Genomic DNA, 12,083 nt, shown 5'->3' on the forward strand with positions numbered 1-12,083 from the left:
ATACTTTAAAAACTACTAAATCAACCGATGTTTCTCTAAAATACTTAACTCCCTATTTACTAGTCTACTCATTGTTTTTTTCCCAATTATAATAATATATATTGCATTTTATCCAGATATTTCTGAATTTGGCAGGTTATGATTGCCGCCTAATCATTGCATGCATGCAATGATGTTGTCCACAAAAAAAAAACTTATATTAATATAAATAATATATATTTTTTTGATGGAATGAAAAAAATGGAGTAAATTGATTAGTACATCCAGTTTCCTTCATCGTTGTTTACTAGATAACTTTCATCAGCATTTCCATAATATCCATAGTAATAGTTGTTATTCATGTTTTGATAATATTGAGGTTGTGTTGTTGGAGGTGGAGGAGCGGGGCCCTCACTGAAAGCATAATCACCTCCTCCTATATAAGAAGGATCCATTGTATTTGGAGTAATTATATTGGAAAATTGAGTCTTATAAATTATTCCAATAACCAGAACTATTAAAACAATCAAAACATAATAAAACCACCAGGGAAATTCAAATGAATCACAAGTTTCTCCACCATAAAATGGCGGGCATATGCATACGAAATTTGACATTGGAAGTTCACTGCAGACGCCACCATTCAAACAAGGAGAAGGATCACATGACTTTTTACAGACTGAAATGTTACATTCTTGAATTCTACTCAATTCATGGTCGCAACTTCCACCATTTTCCTCTGGTTGAACTATAGATCTTGTGGAAATTTGATTTCCAACACCACAAGTAGTACTACAGTCATTCCAATCTGACCACTCTGTTAAAATACAATCAGTAGCACAAGAAACTCCTTTACAATTTTTTAATTGAAATGTTTCAATACAGCTTTCAGCGAAATAGTTTGCCGTTATTAACTTTCTTGTCCTAACACTGGTTCCTGATCCACATGTAACTGAGCATTCACTCCATGCTACCCAATCTGAATATTGGCATGGCGAACATGAAATATCAGCATTACAAGAAGTTGAATCAAGTAAATTGGGGCATAATAATCCACCATTCATACTTGGCATAATTACTGAACGATATCTAGTTTTTGAACCTGTTGAACATGTCTTTGAACAATTTGACCAATCTGTCCATTGGGATACTTTACAATCTTCTACTTTTGGAAATATTTTTGATCCATTTCCACTAGTTACCTCAACTTTAGTTGGAGGACTTGCAATGCAATCAATAATATCTAGTTCTGTTCTCCTAGCACCATCAATAAATACATTAAATCCAAATTTTCTTCTTATTAATTGAACTTGAATTAAAGCATTTGCTGAATGAGCAAAATTAGTTTTGTCAATTCTAGAATAACTTCCACATCCTGTTTTATAACTCCCACTAGCTATTTCAAAAAAAAATCCTATTTGTCCTGAACTAGTATATACTACAAATTTGAATGAGCCATCAGCATTTACCTGAGAATTCACGAAAACTATATGATTATTTGGCCATGAAACTACTGTTGGGTTGGAAACTTTAGTAATTTCATAAACCTGAAGATAATTTCCCAAATAATTAAGTGCAGAATTTGGAGATAAAACGTCTTCTGGATAGACTATTCTATCTGAATATTTTTTATTAGATACATCATATAAGTAGTATTTTAATATTTTTTTATTTTGATATTCCATAAGTCCCTGTTTAAATAAAGCATAGTTATTTGTTGAATTCACTAATTGGGTTCTTGCATAACTAGTTAAATTAGAGCTTTGAATGGTTTCATTATTAGTTAATCTGTAATTATTTTTTCCTATCCCAAACATAGTTTCCAGATCCACATTTTTTCTTTTATCTCTCATAGATTCACCACTCATTTCAGTAATTACAGAACTCAAATGATCTTCCTTTCTCTTTAATTTATTACTAAATACTCCTTTATTACTTGGAATACTCGTAACAAATGCTTTTCGTGGATTATGGTTATGATCTCTATTTCCATGTAAACCATCTTCTGGAACTATACATATTCTTGAGTGGAATGAATCAGAAAATATATCATCCTGTTCTCCATAATATTCACATGTATTCTTCTTATCTAAATCCAATACTGACCTACCCAATAAAAACTCTTCATCACCTTTAACATAAGCATTTTCTGTAAATATTACCCACAATAAAAGTAATATATAGCTTACTGTTATTGGAATCCTAATCTTTCTAAAGTGTCTAGAACTCATCAAACAATAAATAGAAAAATTATCTTTTTAATATGATCAGTATTTATTCTTCTTAGTAAATAATTCAAATTATTTTCTTGTATGAATATTTATTAGCTTTCTTTATTTACTATAAATTTATTTCTTTATACCAAATTATAAATAAAACTCTTACTAGATTAGTATTTAATTAATAACCTAACTTCATTATTATTTATTTTTTTTTTTAAAAAAAAAACCTATTTTACTATTCTTAATCATTAATTCCAATTTTTATTTCCTGTTTACACGGTATCTTTTTATTTAGTGTGGGGTAACATTTTTTTTTTAATAATTTATTTTTACAATAAATATTCTCTTTAATATATACTTAAACACTAATTCACTTAAATATAGTAATTCGACTAATAATAGTTTGTAAATCTAATCAGTCAAAAACAATGAACAATCACATATTACATTTTAAATTCATTAAAAAAAGCAATTTAAATAAATTCTAAAAATATTAATAAAGTCAATTATATATTAATTTAAGTAATCCTTTATTATTATTATTATTATTATTATTGCTATTATTATTGCCCCACTCACAAATATTGTTTTGTTAAATTTTGAGCGGGCAGATTCACACGTCATTATTATTATAATACTCAAATATAAATGCATGTAGAATAATAGATTTATAAGTGTAATTAGAATTATTTTTAAAAAATGTTCCATTGTATTAAACTATTTATAAATTATTTATAATTTAAGACTTAAGGTAAATATCTTTCATATATTTGATTATTCACTTTAGAAAATGACCATTTCGAAAAATTGAAATGATTAAAGATTAAAATTTGTAAGTAATCCTTTTGGAAGTTTTCTTTTTAATATATTGAAAAATTTTTGGAAGTTTTTGAAACTCAACAGATAAAGAATATCTATCACTATTTTTTAGAATATATTCAAGTATATTATATTTTTCTTGACTTTCGGAATTATTAGAATAATTTAAATTGCTAGAATAAATAAAATAGTTAATCCATTCAGTTTTTTTCTTTAATGATTCATAATTAATTTGATAAAATGTCTTGCCATCAAAGGAATTGCTATAATAATTATGAATGAGCTCCTTTTTATTGATTAAAATATCATGTACCACTTTGGATACCTGATTTAGGTAAGATATTATAAGAGAAATGATATCAAGAATATCAGATTTTATGTTATCGTCTATTTCAAATTTAGAATTTATTTGATTTGAATCAAATTCAATTTTTATTTTTTGAGATATTACTGTCATATAATTTAGTAAATTTAAGATCAATTTAGTCAACTCTTCATGCTCTAAATGATACTTTTCAGTATTTTGAATTTTGGAAATCAACATTTTTAAAACGATTTTGAAGTAAGACAAATGAATTAATCTTACAGAATCAATAATAAAGTTTATTGAAAAATTTACCAGATTTTCTTCAATAACGTCTATATCTTTCAATATTATTAGCTTTTTAAAATATTTTAATGGATATTCGAGAGTAATTCTTACATTATTAAAATCCTCATTGCAATTAATTAACATTTTTGAAAGCGGAATACTTAGAATATTAACCCAGAAATTTATTCTCATATAAATGAATCTGCATGAGAAACTACTAGGTATCATAATCATTTGTATAAAATCATAATTAATCCAAATATTTATCAATAAATCATTTTTTAATTGGTTTATATATCCCTTAACCGAATTATTAATGTGATTCCAATTCAAAATAAGTTCCATAGTTGTAGTATTTTTATTAATATGATTTTCACTTATTCCTTTTAAGATAAAATTGATTAATAACCCAAATATATTATTACTGGAATATAAATTAATAGAATTGGTGATGGCCTTCTTATTAATTATTTGCAAAACTTCATTATCTAAATAAGAAATATAATAGTAAAAATATAATTCTAATATCAACCCGTTAATATTAAATGTTTTAGATTCAGAATTTAAAGATTCATTATCAGATGAATCGTAAAATTCAATGTAATCTAATATGGTCTTAATTTTTGATTTCCACAAATTACTAATTACTCCAACCAATTTATAAATTGAGCTCAAATTATTACAAACTCTCTTTTTAATATAATAATTAATCAAATTATTATTCTTCAATTTTCCAACAATTTTTTTTTTACTCTTAATTTTAGAAATATCAAATATGTCATTATTATTTAATATTTGAATTTTTTCAAATACCTTCTTTTCCAATTTGAAATATTCTATGTAATGATATTTCAAGCTAAAATGCTTAATATTAAACATTAATAAATACAAAACAATCATAAATGAATAGATTTCGCATTTTAATGTAATATTTTGATTAAACTTATCGAAAAATTTTAAAATAAATTCTCCCAAATTTCTGAAAGTATGGAAAATAAACAATTCACAAATTTGTCCACCATTATTTTTGTTGTTTTTAAAATATTTAGTATAATATAATAATTTATCTGAGATCAAGCCGAAGAAATATCTTAAAAAATTACAAACTGTTGAATCGTTTAACTCAAACAAATTCCAAACTAAAAAAATTGATAAATTGTTTATTAAATTAAAAATTTCGTCAATAAAATCAATATTTTTTTGATTTAATTTATCATCTGATATTTTATATATTGAATCAAAATAAATATCCAATATCTCTTCTATTATTATCTTAAAATATATCATTACCTTAATTAACTCATTTTCAATATTATGTAATTTATTGTTACTATTATTATTATTATCCACATGAATTTTACATGTATTATTTTTTTTAAGTGTAAGTGATAATTTAGTACCGGTGTTAATTGTGTGTGTAAATAATGCATTTGAATTAAATTTACTAATTAATAATGAATGTAAAAATAATTCATTCGAATTTAATGAATATTTATTGAAATTATTTTTTGGGATAATTTTATTTGAATTAAAACCAAGTAAATCATTCAACTTTAGCTTATTGATATCTCTTAGATAATCAAATTTTGAATTTTTTTCATCCAAAGATTCAATTAAAGTAATAATATTATAAATTATATCAATATGGAAATTTATTTCAAAATGAGGTCCAAACTTAGAAGAACCTAATAGAGTTTGAATAAGCAATTTATAATTCTTATTCAATTGAATTTTCTTAATAAAATGATTATCTTCAGTATTGTTGCAATTTAACACCATTTCAGTTAAAAGATAGTTATTTATCTTATCATTTTCATCCAAATAAATTTCATACAAATCTAAAATTGGAATTTCAAATTCAAATTTTTTAGAATTCGCTAATAAAGCCGTAAATAAGGAATTGTATACCAAATAATGCATTGTAATATCATTTTTGCAAATATTTGAAGCCTTTTCAAAATCAAAGTGGATATGGATAAACTTTAAAAGTAAATTCAATTCTTTGGAATTTTTCATAAAATTTATTAATAAATTGAATAAATAAAAATAAATTTCTTCTGTTAATTCGAATATATCAATTTTTTTAATATCATCTTGCAATATAATACCACCAGTTATTTCTGTAAAGGTACTATCATCATTTTGACCAAAATCCAAGAATAATATCCTTTTAAATTTTCCTTCTAAACAGCTTATTTTATGGTAAATTTCCTTTAATTTTGAGTAACTTAAATGAATATTGGAGTAGAAGATTTCTAAATTGGATTCTTTATCATTTATTATTGACAAAAAAATGTTCATTTCATTTTTTTTATTAACATTATAAAGAAAATTTGAATCACTCAGCCAGTATAATAATGATTCAAACTTATTTCCACAATTAATATTGTTAATTTGATAGACACTAACTGTTTTTAAATACTCATTTAATAAGTAATAGTGGCTTAAGCAATCTTTTTTACTGGAAGATTTATTTTTAAACTCGAAAATAAATTTTGCAAATAATTTGGAAATATCAAATTTTAAATCGGTTATATTACTATAGACAATCATTGCATAATAATAAAAGAGAAAGATTTCAGAATTTAAATTGGATTCTTTATGGTATTTTTCTGAAATAATTGTAAAAATTAAGTCACCACTCAGTTTAAAATTAAAAAACAAAGTTAAAATCAAAATGCATTGAAAATCATTCATTTTGTCTTTCAAATTATCTTTTAAAGCCAAATCTAATAAATGATCCAACATTTTTTTCAAAATTTGTCTGAGAATCTTGGATACATTATTTTTATTCAAAATATTCTCATTACCAAAAAAAACTGGAACTATTTCATTCATGTTTTGGACCTTAGATTCTGAAGATTTTTCAATCTTTATACTTCGTATTAGTAAATGCTCAAAAAACAAAGTAAGTCCAATAACCCTTAAAAACAAAAATATCGCTTTATTATCGAGTTTGGATGAGTCTAAATTAATTACTTCCTCATATTTTGATTCAAGAAAACCAATCATTTCAAAATGTAACTCCTTTAAAAAAGCTGAATTAAAATTTTGAACTTTACTAAACAAATTTAAAATATTCTTGTAAAATAAATCCAGGTAGATTTGAATTAAATCAAAGTTACCACTACTGCTACTGCTATTATTGTTACTATTACAACTATTTTTATTATTGCTGAAGTTGCTGAACTCAATATCAATAGACTTGAATATTATTAATAAAGTGGAAATATCATTTTCTTCAAGGTTTAAAGAGTTTTCTATGTAATCTTGGGATTTATTATACTTTTCAAATCCCTCAAAAATACTCATTATTTTGAAGTAAATATTCAAGATTCCAAAATTTAAAGTTTCTGTATTCATAATTAAATCGTCGCTTTTATCAATAATTAATTCAGAATCATCACTCTTAATTTTGTTTATAACTTTACTTTGATCAGTCTGCTTTAAAAAAGAATCCAATTTTTTATCTACATAAATTACCTGCTCTTCATCATCAAGATTATCCTTCACCATGTGGCTCTCAACAATTAAGGCAGTGTTATCTTTATCATCAATATAATCTTTATCAATGTCAATTCCACTCATTTTAATCTGATATTTTTTGGTTTTTAATCCACTTCTATTAATTACCAGATTATTAATCAAATCTTCGTCCAAATCTTCATCCAAGTCTTCACTACAGTTACATTCCTTTCCATTATTGTTAAAATTACCAACATTTTCAAATTTACTAGTTAAGATATTGTCAACTTTGTTGTAAAATGTAACATTTTGACACACAATTGGTTTTTCATAATTATATTCCCAGTCAGGTGGAATTATTTCATCATCTGGTACAACAAATTCATCAGAATCTATTGAAATTCTATCAGAATTATCTTTAAATTGATTTCTCTTCCTCTTTGGCCTTGTTTTTTTTGGCTTAGCTCTATGTTTTCTCAATTTACCAGCTTCATATTGATTTTTTTTATTATCATTCCTTTCTATATAGTCACCTGAATTCAAATTATTGAAATTTTCCTGGTAATTAGTTTCTTCAAAATCATCTGGTTCTTCCCTCAAATCAACAAATAATAATTGTTCTTCCTTATTACATCCCCCCAGTAATAACTCAAGATCCTCCTCAGTAGGCCCATTTTCAAGACTACTAATCATAGTTGTTCATTAAATTTGAACTAAAAGGTATTAACATATCACCAATATATATTTCACTCAAGTCCCCACTTAGATAAAATAATATTAATTTCATTTCAAGTATCTGAAAATGAATTTTTTTGGCGGGCGAATTTATATCTATATATAGGTAACTATTTCACACAATAAAATAAGGTTTAACTAAGATTAAAAATAATTATTATAATAAATTGATAATTCCCGGAAATTCATATTTGAAATAATTAACAAGTAATTCCACTAATAAATAAGAATTTGAAAACAAAAGATAAGAAAAAACTAAAGTTGGATATACTGTTTTAAAAACAATAGAGAATAACTGTTCAAAAAAAGCGAAATAATTTAAGAAAAAATGGCAAAATTATATTTTTACTACTCAGCAATGAATGCTGGAAAATCTACACTTCTTCTACAGTCCTCTTTCAACTACCAAGAAAGAGGAATGAGAACTGTTCTTTTTACATTTGCTGATGATCATCGATTTAAAAAAGGATCAATTTGCTCCAGAATTGGTCTCTCAGAGAATTCTCATACATACAATTCCACTACAAATATTTTTGATGTCATAAACAAAGAACACAATGAAAAAAAAGTTGACTGTGCCTTAATAGACGAAAGTCAGTTCCTAACTAAACTACAAGTGAGAGAAATATGCATGGTAGTTGATAAACTAAATATCCCAGTATTATGCTATGGTTTGAGAACTGATTTCCGAGGAGAATTGTTCACTGGAAGTAAATATTTACTAGCATGGGCCGATAAACTAAGTGAAATCAAAACAATCTGTCACTGCAGCAAAAAAGCAACTATGACTCTCAGAGTAGATAAAGATGGAAATCCCCTTCATACAGGTGAACAAATTCTTATTGGTGACAATTCCATGTACACCTCTGTCTGTAGAAAACACCATATTATTTGTGACGAAAATTATTGCCTTTAAGGCGGGCATATTTTGGCGCCCGTTTGGCGCTTTTTAAAGTGCCTAAAAAGGAGTCAAAGTTAGACAGACCAAGTAAAGGTAAAAAGGCAAGAGAAAACATTTATTCAAACATATATTTAATAAAATAGCATTATTCTTCTATTTCTCTTGTTTTAGACTGGTATAAAAACTCTTTTATGGAAAAAAAAGGGAAGAGATGAATAAAGGTTACAAAGGAGGATGCTTTTCTCTAAAAGTACCACCAGTATTTTGTAAAAATGGAAATTTATTACTAATCCCAAAGGGAAGAAATAATGAGATTAATGTGTACGATACTTTAGGTAATGGAGAGTCAAGATCCCAGTTTTCTGCATCAAAAGAAGTTATTACGGGTTTTGGTGTTATCAAATCTAACCATAAGGAGGAATTAATCATTACTACTACTTTTAATGGTTTAATACGAATATTTACTTTACATGATGTTTTGAACCATATGGAAAAACCCTTAATGGAGTTTAGAATTACCCAATGTATTTTGGATCTCAAGATTGCTAAGAACAATATATATTTATTAACAGGGGAAGCAAAAGGCGAAGATACTGTACTTAATCCTAATGTTTCACTTTACAAAATTGTCAATTCAGATATATTTTCAAGATTGAATTCTGATAATAATAAGACTGACTCTAAATTTGCTCAGAAATTTCTAAAGAAAATGATAGATTTTTCATATGGAGCTTTAAGTTTCCAAGTCTCTTTTGATGAGTCCATATTTTGTTTTATTTGGAAAAATATTCTATTGATTTGGAATATTCAATACCCTAATCAAATCATCCGCTTTAGACATTCTGAGTATATTTTATCGCTTATAATATCGGAAGATAAACAGTTTGTTGCTACTGGTGATGCTTATGGTAGATTAACTTATTGGTTTATTCCTCCATCTTCCTCTAAAGAAGGTATTCAAATGTGGGAAAATGCGCCTTCTATTTCTGAAAATTCTGATATTGAAAAGATGATTTACAAATATAATGTTAAAACATCTATTTCACATTGGCATTCACATGAGTTGACTTGTTTAAATATAATACCTGGTACAGATGTTATATTATCAGGCGGAGAAGAGGCAGTTTTGGTCTTATGGAGACAGACATTCTCTTCAGATTCCTATCTAATTCACAGCAGAAATCAGTTAAAGAATTCTAATAATAACGGTACTAGGCAGTTTATTCCTAGATTAGGTGCTCCAATATATACCATTACACCATTTAAAAAAGAAAGAGTACAGAATGATACTCAGAATACTGATTATCATCAAACTTCTGAATCAATACCTTCATTAATAGCAGCTATTGTGTGTTCTGATAATAGTATCAAAATTATAGATTTGGTTCACAATAAAATAATTAACACAATTTATGGGATTTCTACTCCATTTAATATTATTAAAGGCAGTGTAATGGATTATCCACAGATGAAAATTATACCATCTTATTTTTTTAATCCTACTAGACTCTTGGTTTCAATTATAGGTCATCCATTTAAACTTCATATTCATGATCTTATTAAGGATCTATGGTATTCAAGTATTTTTTGTAAGCCTGAAGAAAGTTATGTTTCTAAAGTTGGAGAAGGAATCTCTTCATCAAAACTTGTTCAGGATGATGTAACTAGAGTTCTTTTGGTTGATGCTTACTATTCAAAAAACGCAAAGTTTGCTATTACTATTGAGAGTCAAACATTTGATCATATGAAAAATCAAAAGAAGGTTTACAACTTTAAGTTCTGGAGAATTCTTATTTCCAAAGAAAGAACTCATTTTGAATTGGTATCTAAGTACCATATTGCACATACTGATCAGGTTATTTCAATAGAAGAAGCAAAATCTGAAAATCCATATATTGATGATTATCATAATATTATGGATAAGAGCAATTTTGAAACTGAGACAAATAATACATGTTTTATAACCACTACTTCTAAACGTGAAATTAAATGTTGGGTTTATAAAAAAGAAGTTAAAGAATGGGTAAATTCATCAATTATTCATGGAGAATCGGATATTGAAGTCTATTCAACATGTTTTAGTGATGAATTTAATAAGCTATTTTTAGCATCCTCTAAAGGTATTATAATATACAACTGGAATAAACAACACTCTGTATTATTAGAAAGTGATCTTGGCTACTTATCTCTGAAAGGTAATAAAATTAGTCAGATGGTTACTATTATGCATATGAATGAGTATTATTTATTAGCACTTTCTACTTTTTCTAAAAAGCTTTTTGTTTGGAACATTACCTCTATGGAGTTAATTCTTGAGCAAAATATAGATCTTAACTTTGATTCTAAGCTTATTACTACCCAGAATTTTGGTAAATATAATAAGCTTATGGAGGAAATCCCATTTCAATTTGCAATTATCAGAGATAAAAATAAAGGAAAGATCTCTCTATACAAATTTGAAAAAAATATCAAATCCAAATCCAATAAATCAAGATCTGAAATTAAACTTACATGCTTAAAAGATATTGAAGTTGATCTTCTGGAGAAAACATCCATTAAAGATGCAATCATTCAACCCAAAGTTGAAAATTCTAAAATCTGTTTATATTTAGTGCTATTATTGTCAAGCTGTGACGTTTATATTCAAGAAGTAGGAGTTTTAGATAGATCTGACATTGTCTCACAAGTTCTAAATAACATAAATGTACAGCCTGAGACAAGTGAAAAAACTCCTCTTTCTATAAAAGGATTTACTGATGAATCTCATGATATTACGGATATCCAAGAATCCATTGAAAAGATGTTCCTTACAGCTAGTAAAGATGATCAAATAAAAGATGAGAAAGAAAGTCATGTAGTTTCTACTTTATCAAAGGTTTCAAAGACTGTTCAAAATATAATTTCTTATTCAAATGATTCTTCTAATAAAGGATTGGTGATTGATCAAGCTGTAAGATCATTTTCATCACTTTATTGTTTAAGGCAAAACAGTACCGAAGTTTTATCTTTTGGAAAGAAAAACCTTAAAAACTTATCTCAAAGTTTGAACACCTGCATGTGTCCATCACCATCAAACCTATTTTGGACTCTGTTTAATAGTAATTCTACAAATTTGTCACGCTTAAGTGAGCATGATAATGATCATAATACTAATAGTAAACATCACAAAAGCTCTTATGTACAGGTATTTGACTCCAAAGATACTAATAAATTAGATGAATATCAGTTATCTTCATCTAAGAACAGCTTTGACCAAATGAATAATGAGATCTTAATATCAGAATCTTTAAAGCCTTTACAAACTCAGAAACTACAGTCAATGTTAAAGAAGGCAACTTTTAGTGAAAGAAAATGATATAAACAGTATATT

General features: G+C 26.1%; 4 protein-coding genes across 4 annotated transcripts; 2 read left to right on the plus strand and 2 right to left on the minus strand.

Moving 5' to 3' along the window:
- Positions 1-254: 254 nt before the first annotated feature.
- cubi_01995 (TSP1 domain-containing protein) lies at positions 255-2,210 on the minus strand (the record flags this gene model as incomplete). Its single annotated transcript, XM_029019007.1, has 1 exon — positions 255-2,210. One exon carries the CDS (start codon positions 2,208-2,210, stop codon positions 255-257), a length of 1,956 nt encoding a protein of 651 aa, XP_028876481.1.
- An 814-nt stretch (positions 2,211-3,024) lies between these two features.
- cubi_01996 (uncharacterized protein) lies at positions 3,025-7,770 on the minus strand (the record flags this gene model as incomplete). Its single annotated transcript, XM_029019008.1, has 1 exon — positions 3,025-7,770. The coding sequence occupies one exon, from the start codon at positions 7,768-7,770 to the stop codon at positions 3,025-3,027; it is 4,746 nt and encodes a 1,581-aa protein (XP_028876482.1).
- A 370-nt stretch (positions 7,771-8,140) lies between these two features.
- On the plus strand, positions 8,141-8,728 carry cubi_01997 (thymidine kinase; the record flags this gene model as incomplete). Its single annotated transcript, XM_029019009.1, has 1 exon — positions 8,141-8,728. One exon carries the CDS (start codon positions 8,141-8,143, stop codon positions 8,726-8,728), a length of 588 nt encoding a protein of 195 aa, XP_028876483.1.
- Positions 8,729-8,924: 196 nt separating this feature from the next.
- Positions 8,925-12,068, plus strand: cubi_01998 (WD40 repeat-containing protein; the record flags this gene model as incomplete). The annotated part of the gene is made up of 1 exon (XM_029019010.1): positions 8,925-12,068. The coding sequence occupies one exon, from the start codon at positions 8,925-8,927 to the stop codon at positions 12,066-12,068; it is 3,144 nt and encodes a 1,047-aa protein (XP_028876484.1).
- Positions 12,069-12,083: the final 15 nt, after the last annotated feature.

Source organism: Cryptosporidium ubiquitum (assembly GCF_001865345.1).
Source record: "Cryptosporidium ubiquitum isolate 39726 chromosome Unknown contig_12, whole genome shotgun sequence".
Classification (NCBI taxonomy): domain Eukaryota; phylum Apicomplexa; class Conoidasida; order Eucoccidiorida; family Cryptosporidiidae; genus Cryptosporidium; species Cryptosporidium ubiquitum.